This window comes from Rhinichthys klamathensis, unplaced genomic scaffold (genome assembly GCF_029890125.1).
Source record: "Rhinichthys klamathensis goyatoka isolate OS25496 unplaced genomic scaffold, OSU_Roscu_1.1 h1tg000110l_1, whole genome shotgun sequence".
Lineage (NCBI taxonomy): Eukaryota > Metazoa > Chordata > Actinopteri > Cypriniformes > Leuciscidae > Rhinichthys > Rhinichthys klamathensis.
The window spans coordinates 2577700-2602036 of NW_026606648.1; the positions used below are offsets into that span (position 1 = coordinate 2577700).

General features: G+C 36.4%; 2 protein-coding genes across 3 annotated transcripts; both read right to left on the reverse strand.

The window, feature by feature from the left end:
- Window positions 1-4203: 4203 nt before the first annotated feature.
- On the reverse strand, window positions 4204-20123 carry ube2wb (ubiquitin conjugating enzyme E2 Wb). The gene is made up of 6 exons (XM_056254144.1): window positions 20021-20123; window positions 18756-18847; window positions 11034-11136; window positions 6782-6937; window positions 4830-4905; window positions 4204-4739 (listed from the first exon to the last, which is right to left on the reverse strand). The coding sequence occupies exons 1-6, from the start codon at window positions 20033-20035 to the stop codon at window positions 4726-4728; spliced, it is 456 nt and encodes a 151-aa protein (XP_056110119.1). The 5' UTR covers window positions 20036-20123; the 3' UTR covers window positions 4204-4725.
- A 1023-nt stretch (window positions 20124-21146) lies between these two features.
- Window positions 21147-23008, reverse strand: eloca (elongin C paralog a). 2 transcript variants are annotated; one of them, XM_056254032.1, is made up of 4 exons: window positions 22921-23008; window positions 22107-22134; window positions 21744-21890; window positions 21147-21601 (listed from the first exon to the last, which is right to left on the reverse strand). In XM_056254032.1, exons 2-4 carry the CDS (start codon window positions 22108-22110, stop codon window positions 21411-21413), a joined length of 342 nt encoding a protein of 113 aa, XP_056110007.1. In that variant the 5' UTR covers window positions 22111-22134; window positions 22921-23008; the 3' UTR covers window positions 21147-21410. The 2 variants fall into 2 exon arrangements, with proteins under 2 accessions (XP_056110007.1, XP_056110008.1); XM_056254033.1 differs by having other exon boundaries at window positions 21744-21887; window positions 22921-23004.
- Between the last annotated feature and the right edge of the window lie 1329 nt (window positions 23009-24337).

The following is a 24337-nucleotide window of genomic DNA, read 5'->3' on the forward strand; positions in this document are numbered from 1 at the left end:
ATTCCTATCTCAAAAAATTAGCATATCATGAAAAGGGTCTCTAAACGAGCTATTAACCTAATCATCTGAATCAACTAATTAACTCAAAACACCTGCAAAAGATTCCTGAGGCTTTTAAAAACTCCCAGCCTGTTTCATTACTCAAAACCGCAATCATGGGTAAGACTGCCGACCTGACTGCTGTCCAGAAGGCCATCATTGACACCCTCAAGCAAGAGGGTAAGACAGAAAGAAATTTCTGAACAAATAGGCTGTTTCCAGAGTGCTGTATCAAGGCACCTCAGTGGGAAGTCTGTGGGAAGGAAAAAGTGTGGCAAAAAACGCTGCACAACGAGAAGAGGTGACCGGACCCTGAGGAAGATTGTTGGAGAAGGACCGATTCCAGACCTTGGGGGACCTGCGGAAGCAGTGGACTGAGTCTGGAGTAGAAACATCCAGAGCCACCGTGCACAGGCGTGTGTAGGAAATGGGCTACAGGTGCCGCATTCGCCAGGTCAAGCCACTTTTGAACCAGAAACAGCGGCAGAAGCACCTGACCTGGGCTGATTCAGCTGCATGCCAAAATCATCAGTATTAAAACAATAAAAGACCTGAAATATTTCAGTTGGTGTGCAATGAATCTGAAATATATGAAAGTTTAATTTTTATCATTACATTATGGAAAATAATTAACTTTATCACAACATGCTAATTTTTTTAGAAGCACATGTTTATGCACATGAACTTTAATAATCCGGATTAATATGGAGTTGGCCCACCCTTTGCAGCTATAGCGTCAGCTCTTCTGGGAAGGCTTTCCACAAGGTTTAGGAGTGTGTTTATGGGAATTGTTGACCATTATTCTAGAAGCGCATTTGTGAGGTCAGGCACTGATGTTGGACGAGAAGGCCTGGCTCGCAGTCTCCGCTCTAATTCACCCCAAAGGTGTTCAATCTGGACTCTGTGCAGGCCAGTCAAGTTCCACCAAACTCGCTCATCAATGTCTCTATGGACCTTGCTTTGTACACTGGTGCGCAGTCATGTTGGAACAGGAAGGGGCCATCCCCAAACTGGTCCCACAAAGTTGGGAGCATTGAGAATGCTGAAGCATTAAGAGTTCCTTTCACTGTAACTAAGGGGACAAGCCCAACCCCTGAAAAACAACCCCACACCACAACCCCCCCTCCACCAAACTTTAAATTTGGCACAATGCAGTCAGGCACCGTTATGTATATATACACTCACCGGCCACTTTATTAGGTACCCCATGCTAGGAACGGGTTGGACCCCCTTTTGCTTTCAGAACTGCCTCAATTCTTCGTGGCATAGATTCAACAAGGTGCTGGAAGCATTCCTCAGGGAGTTTGGTCCATATTGACATGATGGCATCACACAGTTGCCGCAGATTTGTCGGCTGCACATCCATGATGCGAATCTCCCGTTCCACCACATCCCAAAGATGCTCTATTGGGTTGAGATCTGGTGACTGTGGAGGCCATTTTAGTACAGTGAACTCATTGTCATGTTCAAGAAACCAATTTGAAATGATTAGAGCTTTGTGACATGGTGGAAGTAGCCATCAGAGGATGGGTACATGGTGGCCATAAAGGGATGGACATGGTCAGAAACAATGCTCAGGTAGGCCGTGGCATTTAAACGATGCCCAATTGGCACTAAGGGGCCTAAAGTGTGCCAGGAAAACATCCCCCACACCATTACACCACCACCACCAGCCTGCACAGTGGTAACAAGGCATGATGGTTCCATGTTCTCATTCTGTTTACGCCAAATTCTGACTCTAACATCTGAATGTCTCAACAGAAATCGAGACTCATCAGACCAGGCAACATTTTTCCAGTCTTCAACTGTTCAATTTTGGTGAGCTCTTGCAAATTGTAGCCTCTTTTTCCTATTTGGAGTGGAGATGAGTGGTACCCGGTGGAGTCTTCTGCTGTTGTAGCCCATCCGCCTCAAGGTTGTGCGTGTTGTGGCTTCACAAATGCTTTGCTGCATACCTCGGTTGTAACGAGTGGTTATTTCAGTCACTGTTGCCCTTCTATCAGCTCGAACCAGTCTGGCCATTCTCCTCTGACCTCTGGCATCAACAAGGCATTTCCGCCCACAGAACTGCCGCTCACTGGATGTTTTTTCTTTTTCGGACCATTCTCTGTAAACCCTAGAGATGGTTGTGCGTGAAAATCCCAGTAGATTAGCAGTTTCTGAAATACTCAGACCAGCCCTTCTGGCACCAACAATCATGCCACGTTCAAAGTCACTCAAATCACCTTTCTTCCCCATACTGATGCTCGGTTTGAACTGCAGGAGATTGTCTTGACCATGTCTACATGCCTAAATGCACTGAGTTGCCGCCATGTGATTGGCTGCTTAGAAATTAAGTGTTAACGAGCAGTTGGACAGGTGTACCTAATAAAGTGGCCGGTGAGTGTATATGAAGACTTCAGATGCAAAAGCCTCTAAATGCCATCTAAATTTTTCTTCTAGAATGATCATTTTTATCAAGCTTGTATGTTTATGTTCAGTTATTTCACTTTAATGGCAATGGCAATTACCTATTAATTGTCATTAGAGTGAAATTACTGTACTTAAATATACCTGATAAAAATGCTAATTTTAGAAGAAAGTTTCAGATGGGACTTAGAGGCTTTTGCATCTGAAGAATTTGCATCTGAAAACAACTGTGATTATGCAGAGAGTAAATGATAAAGACTCACTCAAAACCTGTATTTTTATTTTTAAATTAAAAGGGACAACTTACATAATTTGTACATACCAAAAAAGAATAAGAAAAACTCCTATTACATCCTGTAACTTGCAACCCAAAATTTTATTAGAACCCTTCATTAACAAACAAAAAAAAAGTTTAGATACCCAAGTCTACTTAACCGTGTACACTTATTGGCTTCCTTTCAAATGTTGACAGGTGTCCAATATAATACCAATATAATTCTCAACCACCAATCACACATTCAAGTTTAGCCCTGTTGTCACACATTTTCTTTCAGTAGTAAGGACAATTACATGTGTAACACAAAATAAAGTATCCTGATATTGTGTGCAGAGGGAAGAATCATGGCCATCTGCATTTTTTTTCTACTCCAACACATTCACTTGGAAGTATCACCGACAATGGAAAAGAAGACAAGCCAACCAGGTTTGGAATATTCAAGTATTTCTGAATACATGGCTAAAAAATACATCTTTGGAGTGTATGAAGTTAATCAATAGTGTAAAATAAAACATTAACATCAAACATATATAACTGTTAGGGACAGAATATTTTCTTTATTATTATTATTATTATTATTCCAGATGACAAATGGCAAACTACTGATAATCTTTGACCCCAGTAACACTAATTTTTGGAGAAATAATTTGTGGGAAAAGTGCAGGATCCAAACATGATCAAATATGTGCTCTGCATTTATATGATTTGTCTATCTGTAGACCATGCTGCCAGTTTAGTTAATATCACTTTTAAGAGTAATATTATGCATACATTTTTATTAAACTATGTAACAGTCCTTTAAGGGAAAATATAATCGAATGGAAAATATTTAGGAATATTTGTGATTTTTCTTTTTCTTGAAAAAAAATGACCTGAGCCAGACAAGTATGACCAGGATAATCAACATCTTGAGAATATACAAACCACAATAACTTCCAAACCATCTGAGGTTACAGAGAATAAAGTACCCAGAATTAAATAAGACATACACTCCCAAACATACTGCCATTCTTTAACTCTTGCACAAAAAAGTAAAAGCATGACCAAAAATGTGTGGAAGAAAACAAGGAAGAAACCTTTAAAGATGGAATAGTTTAAAGAGATTTGAGCTTACATCTCAATACAAAACATTTTATACAAATAAGAATACAGAACTTTCTTGCCAACATTCAATATATTGGGTTACCTAGCTTAGCTTTAATGCCAAAACTACACAGAACACTGGTTCCATCCCATATGACTTGGTAGAGGTAAATATAAGTTCATGGATGGTCAGGGTTGGTTCTAATGCTCATGCAGACCAAATATAGTCCCAACAAGCATAAGTGACAATGAAACCGCCATTTGCAATGATGTCAGAACTGGAGATGAATGAGATAGAACTGTACCATTCTTAAATTAAACTATTTTCAGTGGAGCATCCAAATTCTCCCTGCTGGAATGGCTCGCCATCATTAGAACTGCATGTCTGCATTGTTTCACAGTGCATATCATTTCCGTAGGAATAAATGGAAAGAGAAAATCAAAGGGACATTACATTCTTTTCCAGTTTTGTTTTGAATTTCTACAATATGATTTGGATTTCTCATTATTGGCCCTGCTATGCACCCGTTCTTGTTATTGCACGTGACACATGGACCTTAAAATATACCAATGACAAAACAGAACAGGAACATGTGTGATCCAAAACAACAATAATCTCACTATGAAAAAAATTCATTCTTCCTGGATAAATTTTAATTTCTCCACACCAAACAAACGATGGGTCCGTTTCCATTTCCTCTCTAAAAATGTATTTCCATTCTTCATCGTTTTTTTCCCCCTAAACATGCATCCAACTGGTTACCGGTAACACAGCTGACATCATCTCCCATGTTTGTGGTCTGAGTCCATGCTTGAGTTTGAGTCCAAGGTTAAAGTTCAGAGACCATATGATTTAAAAAAAGTGCTTTTATAGGTCAGTAGGACTTCTTCCCTCCGGGAGTTCTAGAAAGTTCATATTAACAGGTATCATCTGTGGGAAAAAAAGGCATATTTTAAATACATTTAAAATGCATTTCCACTAGAAATGTTTTAGCAATTTTCATATTAAACGAGTTCTTACCATGATACCACCATTTTGTCTTCTTTGGATTTTTATTACATGTCCGTACATAAAAGGAGTTATCAGGTGGCCGCCTCTGTAAAGAAAAAAGCATAAATAAATAAAAATAATTATAATAAATATATTTTTATATAAACTACCGTTCAAGTTTGAGGACGGCATGCTTTTTTAATGTTTTTGAAAGTAGTCTCTTATGCTCACTAAAGCTGCATATATTTGATCAAAAATACAGTAAAACAGTAATATTTTGATATATTTTTGGTTTAATATATCTTTTTACATTTGAATGCATTTTAAAATGTGATTTACTCCCTAAAGCTGAATTTTCAGCATTATTACTTCAGTCTTTAGTGTCCCGTGATCCTTCAGAAATCATTATAATATGCTGATTTGATTTTCAAGAAACATTTCTGATTATTATCAATGTTGAAAACAGTTGTGCTGCTTAATAATTTTGTGGAAACTGTGCTACATTTTTCTCATGATTCTTTAATGAATAAAAAAAGAACAGCATTTATTTAAAATAAAAAACTTTCAACTTTATAAATGTCTTTACTGTCACTTTTAATTAATTTAATGCATCCTTGCAGTATAAATGTATTTATTTCTTAAAAAAAAATATATATATATATATATCCTTTTGAACGGTAGTGTATATACTACATACGTGAAACTAGTTTACGGAGACAATGTTTGCAAAAATCAATGCAAATGTATGAAACTTAAGCATTTTGGAGTTTCTTTTACATTTTGTCAAGAAAAATGTTTGAATAAGTGGGTGAATTGAACCGATTACAAATGCCTAAGGTTCGACTGTTTTCCTCTGTCACTAAGGTCGTATAAACTGTCAAAAAGTCAGCGTTAAGACACATTTATAATAAGTAAGCCATTGATTCAGAAAGGCACCAAATATAGCTGTGTGATGCGGTTAATGTCTTACTATTGTAACTAATGAACAAACATATATGTCCCATATTAGTGTGCTATCTTTACACATTCATCTGCACTGTAACTTTAGAATCCAAAGAGATACAATAACCCAAAGCTAAAAGATCGCAATCTCGATGTTAACACCCACATGATCTTATTCCTAAATGACAACGATTCGGCTTTGTCTATTAAACATTTGACAAGTACGATCACAGCGAACATTCAAATCTCTGTTGGCACTTCCGCTGATCCAGAGACAGCATTTGTATAGGTATGAAACAGCGTCACAAACAGGCTTTTGAACCAGACAGTATCATTATTTCTGTGTTACAATAACTTAAATGATCACAGAAGTACTGGGATAAAGGCTTATAGTTCGGATATAAACACTGATATCTACGTTAGTGATCAAAATAGAGGAAACCACCTTTTGAAAGTAATTTGATGCTTCAAATAAAGATTGTATCAATTATATTACACCTGTAGATGGTGACAAGTTAAAAACATGTATTTGTCATTGAAACATTCATTCAAGAGATTCGTTCAAAAACGCTCGCTGCGTCTGAATATGCTTCCATACTATATGGTAGGCAAAAAAACAGTATGTGAACCGAGTAGTAGAAATATTTCCGAATTCGTAGTATTAATAAAAAAACAGTAGGTGAAGAGTCCCTGGATGACCTACTACTTCCGGCAAGATTCTGAAGAGTACATTCGATGGACACTTTACTATCCCATGAGGCCACGGGAGAGGACTTGTGAAAAAAGGTGAAGCATCACAACTGTAGCCGTAAGTCACATGACAGTGACAACATGACGGGTGTAGTATGTCCGAATTTCATTTATACTACACACATTCATACCATATAGAACATACATTTTTAACTGTAGCAATTAACAGTTTGCCAGAATACTGGGAGAACCGTGATCTCTATTTTAAACTGTGATTCTCAAATTATCAAGAATTGTGCAGCTCTGGTACACATCAAGAAAACTATTGCATTGTGACGCGAGACACTTACCTTCTCTTTGCAGCTAGACAGCATGCTAATAATGCTAAGACAAACAGACTGCACCGAAAGAGCTGGTGACCAATCCTCCGTTAAGATGGACAGGCAGATGTGGCCATTGCTATAAACATGGGGATGGACAGGTATATTGTCTCCTGTGAACATTACCTGTCAAAACACAACATAAAAAATCTTTCAATATGGTACACTATGACCATGTGTGGTTGCCTTGCTCCAAGCTGCTCTTTTCAATACAATGACAATAAATGGTGACCATTTGATAGACACTTGAAGAAACCTTGAACGACGATGACACCACAGTTTTCTGCAGAGCTGCCTTGTATCCGTACTCAACTTTTTTTCACAACTGACAAATTTTGCAACATCGACGAGTTATTGAACAAAATTGAATTAACATTGAACTGACTCAAAGTGAATAACAACACTATAGTCTTCTAATTTCATAATGAACTTTACACAGTCATTGAACTGAACTGAGAAAGTTCAGACTTCAGCTGAATAATGACACTATTGTCTTCTGTACCGATGCTTTAAAGCATAATTTAAAATGTCTCATATTTGATGAAGTTTGCATCTTTGATTGTTATTTTTCGGTTCATCGATGCTTTGAAACAATCTGTATTGTATAAAGCGCTATATAAATAAAGGTGATTTGACTTTACTATGGTGGTTAAGCAATATTTTCCATGAACAAAAACTTCAAGTTTGACCTGTTCCTCCCACAAAGCTATTATACAGGTCCTTCTCAAAAAATTAGCATATTGTGATAAAGTTCATTATTTTCCATAATGTAATGATAAAAATTAAACTTTCATATATTTTAGATTCATTGCACACCAACTGAAATATTTCAGGTCTTTTATTGTTTTAATAATGATGATTTTGGCATACAGCTCATGAAAACCCAAAATTCCTGTCTCAAAAAATTAGCATATCATGAAAAGGGTCTCTAAACGAGCTATTAACCTAATCATCTGAATCAACTAATTAAAGGTGCTCTAAGCGACGTCACGCGTTTTTTAGGCCAAAACATTTTTTGTCACATACAGCAAGCATCTCCTCACTATCCGCTAGCTGCCTGTCCCCTGAACACACTGTAAAGAAACGCGATCTCTGCAGACACCCCAGGCTCCACAAACAGCAACAAAAGCAAACTGCGGCGACCCGCTGCCCGAAACATAACAAACTGTTCCAGCCAATGACCGATAAGAAGGGTTTGGGGGTGTGGTTTGGGGGGTTAGTGTGCGGATGAGGAGGAGGGAGGGTCTAGCTAGCCTCCGTTTTGTTTGACAATAGTTCGAACGTCAACAAGAAGTGACGTCACCCAGGATCGCTTAGAGAACCTTTAACTCTAAACACCTGCAAAAGATTCCTGAGGCTTTTAAAAACTCCCAGCCTGTTTCATTACTCAAAACCGCAATCATGGGTAAGACTGCCGACCTGACTGCTGTCCAGAAGGCCATCATTGGCACCCTCAAGCAAGAGGGTAAGACAGAAAGAAATTTCTGAACAAATAGGCTGTTCCCAGAGTGCTGTATCAAGGCACCTCAGTGGGAAGTCTGTGGGAAGGAAAAAGTGTGGCAAAAAACGCTGCACAACGAGAAGAGGTGACCGGACCCTGAGGAAGATTGTGGAGAAGGACCGATTCCAGACCTTGGGGGACCTGCGGAAGCAGTGGACTGAGTCTGGAGTAGAAACATCCAGAGCCACCGTGCACAGGCGTGTGCAGGAAATGGGCTACAGGTGCCGCATTCCCCAGGTCAAGCCACTTTTGAACCAGAAACAGCGGCAGAAGCGCCTGACCTGGGCTACAGAGAAGCAGCACTGGACTGTTGCTCAGTTTTGCATGTCATTCGGAAATCAAGGTGCCAGAGTCTGGAGGAAGACTGGGGAGAAGGAAATGCCAAAATGCCTGAAGTCCAGTGTCAAGTACCCACAGTCAGAGATGGTCTGGGGTGCCATGTCAGCTGCTGGTGTTGGTGCACTGTGTTTTATCAAGGGCAGGGTCAATGCAGCTAGCTATCAGGAGATTTTGGAGCACTTCATGCTTCCATCTGCTGAAAAGCTTTATGGAGTTGAAGATTTCATTTTTCAGCACGACCTGGCACCTGCTCACAGTGCCAAAACCACTGGTAAATGGTTTACTGACCATTTTATTACTGTGCTCAATTGGCCTGCCAGCTCTCCTGACCTGAACCCCATAGAGAATCTGTGGGATATTGTGAAGAGAACAGTTGAGAGACGCAAGACCCAACACTCTGGATGAGCTTAAGGCCGCTATCGAAGCATCCTGGGCCTCCATAACACCTCAGCATCAGTGCCACAGGCTGATTGTCTCCATGCCACGCCGCATTGAAGCAGTCATTTCTGCAAAAGGATTCCCGACCAAGTATTGACTATTGAGTGCATAACTGAACATAATTATTTGAAGGTTGACTTTTTTTTTGTATTAAAAACACTTATTTTATTGGTCGGATGAAATATGCTAATTTTTTGAGACAGGAATTTTGGGTTTTCATGAGCTGTATGCCAAAATCATCAGTATTAAAACAATAAAAGACCTGAAATATTTCAGTTGGTGTGCAATGAATCTAAAATATATGAAAGTTTAATTTTTATCATTACATTATGGAAAATAATGAACTTTATCACAATATGGTAATTTTTTTAGAAGGACCTGTATAAATTCAGAGGACTTGAAATTTAGTCCATTTAGTATAGACTATAATTTTATGATGCTTTTATGGTGATTTTGATCCTTTTCAGAGCTTGAGAGCTTCAGTCCACATTCACTTCATGGAAAAGAGCAGCATGGACATTCTTCAAAACTTCTCCTTTTGTGTTCCACATAACAAAGAAAGTCATTTGGATTTGGAACAACACAAGGACGAGCAAATGATGACAGAATGTTAATTTTGGGGTGAACTATCCCTTTAAATCATAAGCCAGTGCTTAGTCCTCACAATTGGCATGAGGCCGCTAGATTAGGAGGTGGAGACAGAGACAGCCGGCTGAATGAGAAGCCGGCGCCAGATCCGGACTTACATACGGAAAAGCATAGAGCGCTCGCGATCATAATACAGCCAGTGTCTCACTTCCGATTAAATGCACTTAATGCACACAAACTCTGCTAGGGCCACTTCAGCAACAAAAAGGTTGTTCATCAGTCACTTTTAATCTTAAGTGCTTCCTTCCTTTATCACATGTAAAAGTCATTTGACCAAGAATATACACTAAGGCATACACTTACCTTAGCTCCATTTAGACTTTGTATCAGCTCTAAACCATCAACAGTATTTCTGTCACTTGTTCTAATGCATTTTTTCGACTATAACAGTCCCTGCCTCCATAGAGTCATGCAGTTCTTAACTCTAAAGTGGCGTGTGAGCTTGTTTATCTAATTTGGTCTATACCGGTGGTCTGTTATTTATAGTGGGACTGATATGTAAAATAAGATCAGAGCTAATCCCCTCAAATGTGGCCTTTAAATCCGCAGTCTACAAGTTCAATCTTGTGCAGATTGATCCTATTATTTTACTGTTGTAGGTGCAAAACAGACTTTAGTTGACCCTATAATGTATACTCAGCTACTACAAATGAATATTAAAGTGAGTATAGCAATGCACAAAGTTTGATTTTATGCAAATGTGCAGGTACATGTGATCCGCCTACTGTGAGTGATTGTAGTTGAGTGTAAGCAAATGGAGGAGAAGTTAATGTTGCCATGAGCGATCGCACTTGTGTATATGATTTGTCTCTGCCTACATACAGAAATATAAAAAAATGGTAGATGGAAAACCAGTGTTACTGTTGTCTAAAACTAAAATTATTAAAAGTATTTTTGTTAACTGAAAGCTTAAATGAAATAAAATATAAATATTAGATGAAAAACAAACTAAATGAATTTTTAGATGAAATGAGTTTAGGTTAAAATATTAAACCGACCACTAAAACTAAAATTTAAATAAACCATTTACAAATATTTAAAAAAAAAAAAAAAATGATACATAAGCACTACTAAATAAAAACTGAAAATATAAAAATAAAAGCTAATTCAAAATGTTAATAAAAAACTATATAAAGTAAAATAACACTGACCAGAAAAAAATTAATTCAAATAAAGAATAATTCCTATTAATTTTGCAATTAAAAATATATTCTAAAAATATACATTTAGACTACGGTATATTAAATACACTTTATTTAGAATTAAATAAAGTTAATAAAAAATATTTAGAATTACCTGAGGCGAGTCAAAGGGATAACGACCACTAAATTTAAATAGAAGCTGAAATTTCTCCCCTTCATAAAGAGTACCAGACGCTCCTTCCATATCCACAATCCATCTGTAAAGAGAAGCAGAAAGACATTAGTTTTTTTATTCGCTTTGGTACTTTAGGTGTACATTTTCAACTCTTAGTACAAAAATCCAAACAGATTACACTTGTAACACAGCTAGTCATTCTTTCAAAACTTGATCCCATGCTTTCATAACAGTTACACACATTTCAGTCCACATAACTATTGTTTCAAACACAAGATTATTGCAATATGTAATGAGAACATTTGGTTTAATCACCAAAACACAACAGTATGATCTTCTTTCAATCTAGTACTTTTAACAATCAGTTAATTTAATAGCAAACAAAGCAAAATACATATCACACTTGTTGCTGAAATAATTACAGTAATACATTAGAAAATACCATTACCTAACTTACGTAACATAAAATCCATAATGTTTGTAATAGTATCTATTCAGTGTGTTATCAAAAGGTGTGATGAAGTTATGAAACTGTCATGAGGTTTTGTGCTAGAATAGAGTTTGCTGGCAATACAGTAAATGTTCTCACTGTGCCATATACAGTAATGTGGAAGTCTCTACCATGGTAATCTGTTTACAGTATCACATGGCATACATACTGTGATGTAAAATGCTGTATTTGTTTATTTTGTTTATTTTTAGGATCCCATTAGCTGAAAGTCTGTGCAATCAGCTAGTCTTCCTGGGGTCCATACTAAAAAAAAAATGTCATTACAACAAAAACAAAAACATTTCAGTCATCACAGTTAACACATATACACATTTCATACATGTACATACATACACAAACACATACATACAATCTAGTTTCAATTCATAATAAGACTAAATATAAATACCAACTTATAATATAAAATTACCTTAATCAAAACATATACATCAACACATAACACCTTAAACTTCTTTTAAATGACAGCTTATAACAAAGCTGACGAACTTCAACGGGAATGTTATTCCAGACGACTATAGCTCTATACAGGACGGTTTTCTTCATAAAATTAGTTTTTGGATAGGGGGTCGTAATGACCATTATTTGCCTTTCTGGTGTTATGATTATGCACAGAATTACAATACACTATTTGATTAAACAGAGAAATAGGCATTTTCATTGTCTATGTGTTATATATCATAGTGCTTAAAGTAACTGTTATTCTTTGGTTTAAAGTGAGCCATGAAAGAGTAGAATACATCTGATCTCTACTTGTTTTAATTGAGCATCCCATGACAAGTCTTGCTGCTTTATTTTGCGCAACCTGAATTTTTGACAAGTCCTTTTTAGTTGCAGAAGACCACACCTCAGTGCAGTATGACAAGTGACATAATATTAATGACACTGTTACTATTTTACTGTTACAGACAGAACATGATTAAGTTTGTCACATGAGTCTGAAACATGTGAATGCATTGACTGTTTCCTCTCCCTTGTACTCTATATCCTGCTCTATGTTCACAAATTGAAAATCCCTCCGTCACTCACACACACACTTTGATAAATCACTTATAATGCAAAACGAATTCATTACATTTGGTTATCCGTATCGGAAATTGCAAACAAAGTAGAAACTATTGAGAGAGAAAAAATATATATGACTGTTTAACTTCAGCCATAAAAAGAGAGAGACAGGAAGTAGCAAAATAATGAGCAATGAAAGACAAGACAACCATTAAATATCCAGACCTGAACAATAAGGGAAGCGCCACTATGTCAGCGGTCAAACAGATGATGGCTCTTTACTGGCAGAAAATCCTTGACCCAAGTTGCTCTGGGATATTCAAGTCAATTTTCAGTCATTTTGGCTATCATAAACTTATAGAGAGCAATTTGACACGCCTTCCTTTCCTAGTGACAAAGGTATTTAAGTGAGAGTGAAAATGGACAGAGAACTAAAGAGGGAGGTGATTTTCCTGACTCGACACATGGGACTCACTGGGATATAATATCACTGTGTGCTCACAGCTCACATGTGTGTCCTTCACTAATGCTAAAGCATTTCACACTGAGATTACTAGCATACAAGGCCTGATATCACTGGAGGAAACATCTGGCACAGAGGGCCATATAAATTTGGTTAAATTAATGAACTTCAGTTTTTGGGAACAGAAATGCAGATAATTTCTCATGTTGACACGTTAGCCTAAAATGTAACAAATAAATATATATATGCATTTAAAAATATATTATTGACAGATTTAACCATATTTAATTAATGAATCACAAGTTAATTTAGTAGAAGCACACCCCTAATACAAGCATACATTTAGGCTCAATCCCAATTCACCCCTTGCCCCTACCCCTAGACGTGAACGCGCAAAACAGAGGGGTAGGGGCAAGGGGTGAATTGGGATTGAGCCTAAATGTATGCTTGTATTAGGGGTGTCCCGATTCTTGTTGAGATCGAGGGGTAGGGCGAAGGGGTAGGGCTACATAGCCCCCGAAACGGAGATTTTTCAGAGGCACAATCCAAACGGAGGGCTACGAGAAAGTTCACAGAATGCATCGCAAATCACCGGCGAGATGGCTTCGCAAACGGTTAAACGTTTAAATTTAGCGCCAGATGACACCACCATGCACTTTATTTACTCTTATAATAATAATATAGTCATTAAAATTAAGAAATTGTATAATAAATTACCTTTCCGAATCAGAAAAGACCTACATTTTGAGGAAGGAATGTTATAATTATCATGTTTCCTCAAAGTTAAGAGCAGCTGCGCTGATTGTCAGTCGTTGTCATGGAGAAATCCTGTAAAAACTCCGTAACGGCAGAGCCATTGCCGAGGACTGATGACGTATCGGGTTCATGAAGGGTTGTTCCATTTTGTAGGGGAATATTTCAACCCCTTGGCCCTTGTAACTCTGTTTTAAGGGCCAAGGGGTACACTCGAAAACAAGGGGTAGGGGCCCTAGGGGTGAATTGGGATTGAGCCTTAAATTTGCAATCTCAATGCCAGAACAACTGGAAACCGACAATTCTTGTAAAAGTAACCCCAGCGTCAGATAAAGTGACATCCACAAGGCCATTTTCCTGCCACAGCATTATCATTTCAACAGCAGCAGTTTGTTTTCCGAAGAGTGAGAACATTCCGGAGGCAAAGTGAAAATATTCCTGGACCATCAGTGCTGCGTCGGCACAGGAGCTCACATTTCTGCCTTAGTTGAATGGAACATTACTTCACATGAGAGAAGATGCTTTTAAAGATGGTAGGGGTGTGATTGTACCGAAAATGATCGGTGCAGGACTTTCCATTCAGTACACATATGTAGCGAACTTCTCTGTGTGTGGAACGTAATTTCAAAGTTTTCCCCTAGGATCGGACAATATCGTTTATATCGATGTACATTGATGCTGCATGTTGTCTTAAACATGAGAGGTGCTTTACATAAAGCGCTTCAAACTAATGCTGCCTTCATATCGGAATTACACACACTTTAATATTGTAATGAGATATTCCATTGCTTGAAAAGTAATAATATATCTCATATGACTTTTCAATTTTAATTTAAAGAGCTATTTCTGGCTGATATATCATAGCATATTCTTTAGATTAAGGGGTTTTAATGCCAAGGAAATATTTCCTAGTCGGAAATTGGACATGAACCCCCCTCTCAAGTTGTATTTAATAATGGGAAACTATGAAATATTTTGTATACCAGAGTTGGCAGTGCCATAATATACATCACCAAGCGTGGAAGGACCACTTAAATGTATATAAGGTAGAGATTGCATCCGTTAGGTCCCAATATTTTTCGCTGATAATTGTTAATAATCAAAGTAATCCCAGACAGTTGTTTCAAGTCATTAACAGACTGCTTAAAGGTAACAGATCTTCCAAAAAAAAAAAAACCGTTGCTAATCTCTGTGATGATTTTCTCAAAGAAATGAACATCTCCACACTTGATTTGAGCTCTCTGGCCAAAGAAGTTTCACAAACGAAGGCTGCCACCTCAATAGTTGATCCTGTAACAACTTGTTTTTAAAGCACGTTTTGCCTCTGTTAGCTCTGTTGTTCTGAGTATTTTAAACGACTCTACGCTCTGGTGTGGTGCCAGCAGCTTTTAAAATGACTGCCGTTACACCTGTACCAAAAAAGACTAATGTCGATTTGGACAATTTCAGTAATTATCGTCCCATTTCTAATCTCCACTTCTCAGGCAAAATTCGAGTGAACTGTGCCATCCCAATTGTATACTCATCTTACACTAAATAATTAGTTTGAGCCCCTTCAATCTGGGTTTTGCAAATATCATAGCACTGAAACAGCATAAGTGAAGGTTACCATTTAGGGCTGCCTGTTAATTCTGATTCTTCTTGACATCAGTGCGGCTTTTGACACTGTCGATTATTCCAGATTACTCACTCGTATGGAATCTGTGTTTGGCACCTCTGAGACTGCATTAAACTGGTTTTAGTCTTACCTTTCAGGCAGCAGGCAGTTTGTTGCCATGGGTGGACACAAAATTAGTCAATTTAGTCAAATTTGGTGTTCCCCATGGGTCGACTCTGAGTCCATTACTTTTAAACATGTATATTTTTCCTCTTGGTCAGCTCCTTAGATCTCTTGGACTTAAGATTCACTTGCATGCAGATGACACCCAGATTTACATTCACTCAAAACCGGGTGATCACGTGGCTGTTGTTTTTCTGGAACACTGCATTTCTGAGATAAAAAATTTGGATGAATCAAAATTTTCTTTGCCTTAACAGAGATAAAACAGAGGTTATGATCATTGGTTCAACCCACCAGTTACGTAAAGCCAGGTCTTTAATGCTTAATGTTGATAGCCTCGTGAGACCATCCTGATCTCGCGAGCTTTCAAGGTTTCACTCGCAGATCAGTCTGGATACTTTCCGTTAAAGAAAATTTGGGAGCAGTTCACCAAACGAACGTCCAATCAGCGTTGGCTTTGAGGCGGGTTGAGGTGTGACGCAACGAGAAGCGCGTCAGTTCAGTCTAAAGAACATGTCGGCTTCAGCGGATGAAACTAGCATCAGCGTGGCTATCGAGCAAGTTTTATCGGAATTACAGAGTATTTCTTCACTGAAAGAAGAGCAAAACACTGCTCTGGAGGCTTTTCTCAGAGGAAAAGATACGCTCTGTTAGTACGTCATATGCTTCGTTGATCTGATTGGTTGATTTGGCCCGTCTATCACCAACATAGGCCAATCAGCTAACCAGTATTTTCGCCCCTTACCAAAACTACTTCAACGGAAGGTTTCCAGATGGATATGCGGAGCAAATCCATCTGGCGGAGTCAGGTTATAATGTTGATGGCTCTGTCTCAGAGTTTCAAAAAAAAAAAACTGTTAAAACGTAATTTTTTCATCTCAGAAATATTGCAAGGTTGCGCCCCATGTAATCCTTTACTGTGGCAGAAAAATGTATCAATACGTTTGTTTTCTCCCCTATTGATTATTGAAATGCTTTGCTAAATAAACTGCAATATGTCCAAAAATCAGCTGCTAGAATCTTGACAGGGACCAGGACTAGTTGTTCCCTCAACTCGCTTGCAACTCAATCAACTAAATTTTTTGACATGCTAAGTTCACAAACTCGTTTCACTGAAAAACAATGCTATAGCCAGTTATTTTACTCTGAAATGTGCATTCTGTGTCAGAATGTCAGAATGCCAATTTATCCAATAGTATCTCGACACCCCGGGTTGCCAGTAGGCGAAAAACACAGCGTATTGCTGTTATGGAAGCAAGCAAACGAACTGGCTCAAAAAATAAATCTATGAATATTTATTTGCATTTATTTGTATTATAGAATAATGCATTATAGAATGCTTCATTTAATATGAAGCATATTAAAACGTGGATAAATGACCTCATCAGTTTACAGTGTGGAAGTCTCCTCACCTTCCATTGTCAATTGTACTCACTCCTGTTGTGTGTCCTCAATCTGGCAACCCGCGTCGAGTCTAAGGAGGAGGGAGCGGGGAAAAAAACTCCCCAATATTTTAATTTGGATTGCAGTACCCATTTCAATCACTAGCCAAGCTGTCAATATTACATACTGCACCTTTAAACATAGCAGAGGGGAGAACCATTGCTGTTGTGACTGGTATTATTTATTAGTTTTTTCCATTTTATGCTTATACACATAGAAAATAGCATGTATTTGACCTAAATTAAAATCTAGATAGTGCGGTAAATGTTTGCTTGTCAAAGAATGTGACGCTACATTTTATTCAAATTAAATGTCTACAATAAATGTTGGCTTTAACAAGATTTCCCCAAGAAATAGGCAAGAATAAACCTGTCCAATATAATTCCTGTTCTTTTCGACAAACCTTCTATTGCGTTTCATTATATTTATTGAGTTGGCTCGTGCGTTTTTGATTTGACGCTTCAGAAATGTGAGTGACGTAATTTCCGGTAAGGGAACATAGTGAGCATTGATGCTCCCTGGTTTTTAAGATGCATTGTGGGATTTTTTAGGGAATGTTCCAATGCACTGGAAGGATTTTGCGATTGAGACAGCCCTTTAATGGCCGACGCCCTAATTAGTGCCCTGACTACTGAACTAGGGAGATGATCGAGATGCATACACCCATAGAAAGTGATTATCGGCCGATCGATCGGAGCATCCCTCCAACATGTGATTGAAATTTAAACAGCACAATTATTGGAGTTATCTCAAATATTTGCAATTATATTGTATAACCATGATGAGACGTGTTATCAAATCGCTACAGGTAATACTGTTCAAATGCATCTTAAAACAAGGTTGGATTTGGTTGGGCTTGTTTCAACCCACCACAACTGCACTCATATCAAATCTACATCACAGAGAATATCCTCCAAAAAACTTGAAGGACAACAATAAACAATTACACCAATTAGACAGGACAAACACGTTCGGCAAGCTGCTAAACTTATAGCTCATACCTGACATTTCTTTGACAAGACACGAACCAAGACAAGGCTGAATAAAAATTCTAGGCTGACCGAAATTACATTATGTTCCCATAATACCGACCAGAGCTACGTAAAAGAACACCTTGGCTGTCAAAACCTTATAACCCTTGGCTGTCAAAGTTTAGCTTTCTGAAACCGAGTAATTATGTCAATCATTTATTCTCATTACTGCAGCACAGAAAGATATAAACACATACTGTATGTGAAGTCAGCTCGTTTCCAAATAGATGCACCACTGAGCACAAGACTGGTTATATTGAGATTCAGATAAGTAATCCTTTCTGGAACAATGTGATGCACCTTTTTTGTCTTGTGACAGTTTTTCTCAAAAGACTGCTATATATATTCCTAGACACGGATACGACCATGCACAAGCCAAAAAGAGGTCAATAAGGTTTGTTACAGCAATACTACCCTCACGAGCTTTAATTTTTGATTAGTCAGAGCAGACATCATTATACATCGGGCACAGCAGCCTTACAAATGACACCACATGGGAAATGTTTTGTTTAAAATTTAGAACATATGCCCACAATGGGTGAGAGTTTTCCAGGCCTGACAAAACAACAATAGCGTAATGCAAAGAGTCATATTTCACTTTTAAATATGACAATCCCTGATCCAGGGCGGCTTGAGAAATCTAGCCTGTTAATAAGTACACCGTGATCACACACATGGGTATAAGATTAAACAAAGGGTCGGGAAGTGTTGGCCTTACTGTGTGATGGTGTTCTGTACACTCTTCTCATTTAGGGTCATTCCAGGGGGTGGATCATTCTGCAAGGCTAGCAGTTCTTTCTGTAACCTTTTCTGTTGAGAAATAGAGAGAAAGAAAGTATTGAACAAAGAAAGGAAAGAAAACCAGGGGTAATTAATTAAATAAAACCCCGTAATCTAAAGAATATGCCAGGAATATATCAGTCCAAAATAGCTCTTCAAATTAAACATTAAGTCATAAGAATATATTATTACATATAAGATTAATCACATCCATCATAAAAGGTTTTTGTTTATATAATATATATATATATATATATATATATAATAATAATAATAATATGTAACCACACAAATATTACATAAACAAAAACTATATTAGATGCGATTAATTGATTTAACAGCACTAATTCGAGCATTGCAACATCACAGTATAATATATTTTTTAAAACTATTATAATTCACAGTTTCAAAACATTAATTTGAATGTAGATATTATATTGGTGCTGTCGAATTGATTAATCGCATCAAACGAAAGGTTGTAAATATATAGTCTGTGTGTTTGAGTGTGTATATATATATATATATATATATATATATTTGTGTGTGTGTGTGTATATATATATATATATATATATATACACACACACACACACAAATATCGACGAAACTTAAAAGTTTATTTATATATATATATATATATATATATATATATATATAAATAAACTTTTAAGTTTCGTCGATTTGACAGCAGTAATAACCACTGAGAACTGTGGCAACAAACATAGCCTATTTTTTGCAATATTCTATTTAACATAAAACAGTGATACTGAATAATATTAAATCAAGTTGAATGAAAATATAACGTCATGTCTGCACAGTCACAAATAACCTTGCAAGGCTGGAAAAAAATAAGTAGACATTGATATCATGATTTCAAGCAATTTCAAGCAATAGCAAACACATGAAAGTTCTAGTAAGAACGCGTTAATTTTAACGTTACTCATTGCATTCACTGTGTTTGTGGTAAATCAGTAGTTTATGCTCGCCAGCTGTTGCTTTTAAAGCACCGACAATTCTCACCCTGACAGCTCAGAAACAGCGAGGAGGACAAGTTATGATTTCAGAAATAACACAGCAATATTCGATCCCCTTATTAGGCGTATCCAAAAAACACCATTTACACTATCAGAGACGACACACTCGACACCTGATCAAGAAGTGGTTGATATATTAAACAGGGTTAGATGTCAGCTGTGGTCTTACCTGCATCGACGCCATGATGGATCCCCCTGCATCAGTGGCGCACAGTAACGCAAAGCGACTGACGTCACCGTCACGTGACACACGAGAGCTTCTGTGTTCCGAGAACACGCTCTGAAGGTATGCTAGTCCAAAATTATTCTAATAAATGAATACTAGTTGTATGTTAATTAATCATAGCGATAATAAATACCTATTATTTCATTATTCAAAAGAAAGTCACATGGGTTTCGACCCTGCAGTCTATGGTTTCGACAGACTTTCAATATAGGCAACAGTTTTATTTTCGGTTTAAGTATTCTTTTTAATCAATAAGTTAATAATGTATTTATTCATTATGAATAGTTGTAATTTATAAATATATGTTATTTTTAATAAATATAAATGTATATTACTTTTTTATTATTCTGTCACAGAAGAAAGTCATATTTGGAACGACTTGCTTTCAATAAACAGATTTTTTTACTCTTTTTAATTATCAATTAATTAATAATTGTTTATTATAATGAATAGTTATAATTAATAAACATCTATTATTTTTTGATAAATATAAATGTACATTATTTCATTATTCTGTAAAAAAAATTGTCAGAGCAAAGAAGGCCACATTTTTGAACAACTTTCAAAATACAGATTTATTTTTCAGGCTAAGTATTCTTTAATTATTAATATTTATTTATTTTGAATAGTTATAATTAATAAATATCTATTCCGTTTTAATAAATATTAGTGTCTATTAATTCATTAGTTACAGAAAAAAACTTTTAAGATTTTGTTATTTCTGGTGAAGTATCTTTTTAATTGTTCATTAAATATTAATTCATATTAATATTATTATCTATTAATACATATTAAGTCTACTAATTAATTATTCAGTGAATGAAGAAAGTCAGTAACCTGGGTTTGGAGCGACTTTTTAAACATTTATCTTTTATTTTTGGGTGACATTTTTTTTTTTATCAACATCCTTTTAATGTTGCCATAATCATGCCATAATTTGAAGTATATATATAAATATAAAAAGATATTTCCTTTACCCTGTGTTCACTTATGCACGCCATTTTTTTTTTTTTTTTGCTGTAAAACAGAAAGACACAGCCAAAACAAAAAGAGGTGTGACAGTGATACATTTGCTTCATCCACATTTATTCCTTGCGCGAGACTAGGACAACTGCAAACGACTTGCAAATACAAAATGAATGTAAGACATTTAAAAACTCTGCATACAAAACAAACTATCTAGTCATTTCAAAGTACAACATAACAATAACAAAAAACTAAATTGATCAATAAAGCAAAACATTTATAAATATAAACTCAAAAATCATTGAAACATTATGGCAACCAAATGGCATGAATGTCGGTCACAACATAACGCATACTCCTATACCATCTAACAGTCCAGGAAGTTCGCAGCCATGAGCAGTTCCAAGGCAATCTCAGGAGCAATGGGGAATTCTGGGATTTCTGTTGAGCTGTTTGTGTAACGCACTTTATAGGTAAAATACATGCAAACTTTGGAGAGAACATGAGACGGGATCTCCCGGAAGTTCACTTCATTGGTTTCATTTTCAGCAAACTGACCTTGAAGTAAACATGCAAAATGTTAGAACTTCCTCCTCCTAATCAAATATCACAAAAAAAAAAAAATGGAGTGATGGAAGAATTCCACAATAAACAAATGCTGTTTCTTCACAGCAGGACTTTGAACATGTTCCATACTCACCAGGTCCACTCAGCATAGCCTTGATTGTGCCAGAGGTTAACGCGTGCTCTCGCTTCACAATAAACTCTTGCCCGTCTGAAGAGATCAGCTTTACATACATGGCATCTGGGCCCTCACAACCACCGAAAGTCCTTTCTTCAATATCTGCTGGAAAATGTTATTTGAACACTTTAGGGGTAAATGGAAGCTAAACCGACTCATGCATATGAGCAAATTTACCAGAACAGATCATTTTGACAAGAATGAATGGATTAATAATGAATTGATGAGGATCCAACCATTAAAAGCATCTGCAAATAGCACACAAGCTTATCGAGATATTACAGTTTCCTATTTGCAAATAAATAACAGTCCAATACAAACCCATTGTTTCACAGGCACTGTGTTATTCCTGCAAACAACAGAACAAAACATTAGGATTATGGATTATTGCATAGGTTAAGGGATCAATTATTATTATTAGTCAGCATATGAGAAGGAGAGAGAAACAGAAAGTAGTGAATTTCAAACAAAATTGTGAGATATTATATGACAACGAGGCTGAATCCTTATTAGGTTTTTTGGTAACACTTTACAATAAGGTTTCATTAGTTCATATTAATTAACTACATTACCTAACATGCATTAATAATGAACTGCACTTCTTCAGCATTTATTAATCTTTGTTAATTTTAACATTTACTAATGCATTATTCAAATCAAAAGTTAAACATTAATTAATGCACTGTGAAGTAACATGAACAACAAACGATGACCAACAGCACGATTTTTATTAACTAACTTTAACAAAGATTAACAGATACTGTAACAAATGTATTACGCATGGTTAGTTCGTAACATTAACATATACATTAACTAATGTTAAAAAATGAAACCTCACGGTTTTTTACTTATTAACGTGTGAACCGTAATCAAAAAAAAACTAAGTCTTCCCAAAACATTGGCTAGTTTATGTAATTATTCTCTTTTGCTGTACTTGGTCATTTCATATGTGTTCTTATTCTTTAAACAGGCTCATAAGAGAACATTGTCACGGTCACAACAGTAAATAGCAGGGGGGTTTTAACAAATAATTTTGAAAACGATAAATCGCAATATCATATCGTTTCTTCTCTGAGTGGATCAATTAATACAAATCTATATTGTGAATAAAAAAATGTACAACTGTCACACTTACCACGAATTTAAAACAAGTTGAGAAACACAGGCGCTGAATACAACTGAACACTTCCGGTTCAAAAATGTGCCTCATAAATAAAAGTCCCCCTATGTGTAATTGAACCTTGGTGTGTGAAATTCAAAAATGAGATTACATTTTGCATAATCTTCGGAAACATTAGAAATTAATTAAAATAACTTGAAATAATGATGTAATGCTAATATATTGATACAAGTAATTCTAACAAAGGTAAGCTCAGAAAAGTCCAAACACACACTGCAGATTTAGTTAGTTAGTTAATAGGTAGGTAGGTACCTTGAGGAAAACACAAACCTGTATTGAATATTCCTAAACCTTTACGTAAAAAATACCATCCAAATAAAAACAGATATATTACAATACAGGTCAATGAAACATTCTACATCTAAATAGCAAAAAAAAAAAAGGCCAGCAGCAGGTGCAAATTGTACCTATACTAGAAACAAAACTAACATCCAGTTAGTTAACACCCAGGGTTCAGTGAATTTCAGTGAATATTTTGGAGAATAAGTAAATAGGTGTAAATGTTCCACACAAAAACTATTTTTATTTATTTATTGCTCAAGGGATAGTTTTTTTGGGGATTTTTTTAACAAGTAAAATTTCCCCTGTAGATTCTCTGTTGTGGACTGCTTTGAACTTAAAAGTTTATCTAGCGTTAACAGGACAGTGTGGGAATGTATATTTCCCTCTGTTTCTGGTTGTATCAACAATACTATCAGCCAAAAGACTCACGACTGATGGCATCTGATGGTGTCAGTCTGATGCCAACCCAGGTTGCTCAGTATTTGCAAAGCAATTCCCCATAATGGTGACTGATGATTTAAGTCTTGCTGAGAAGTGGTTGTGTTGTCATTCATCTTCATCCTGGTCTTTTTCTTTCAAAACAGGAAATGGCATTTTGAGATGGATCTTTTGACTTTTGCTACTAAGTCCTTAATAATTATGTGTTGGGCCCACATGATACGTAGGCCTACTTGTTTGCCCAAAAGCTCTAAAAAAATAGTGTGTGGGGAGGTTGCACCGTAAATGGCTTGGGTTAGATGTTTTTCACCAGCAGGACTGTAGACTGAATGGGTGTTTTTTTTCTGGCCCCATTATCCATGCTATAGGGCAAAAAAAAAAAAGGCAGATGCCAATCCATGTTTCTGGACTGCTTATAGCAGTTGTGAAAAAACTATTCCGAATCAATGCATCTCGATCTTTTTTTGGTAATTAGGCTGTTTAAGGTATGACAGCTAAAACTTATTTCTGTTCTATGTTGTTTTTCCCGAATTGACACTTTATCTGTTTTAGTTATTTTTCTATAGAACATACAGAAGGCTATATTTAATGTTTTTAGGCCAATTTATTAAAGCTACAATACATGGTAGTTTAAGAAAGTTAGCCATTTTTT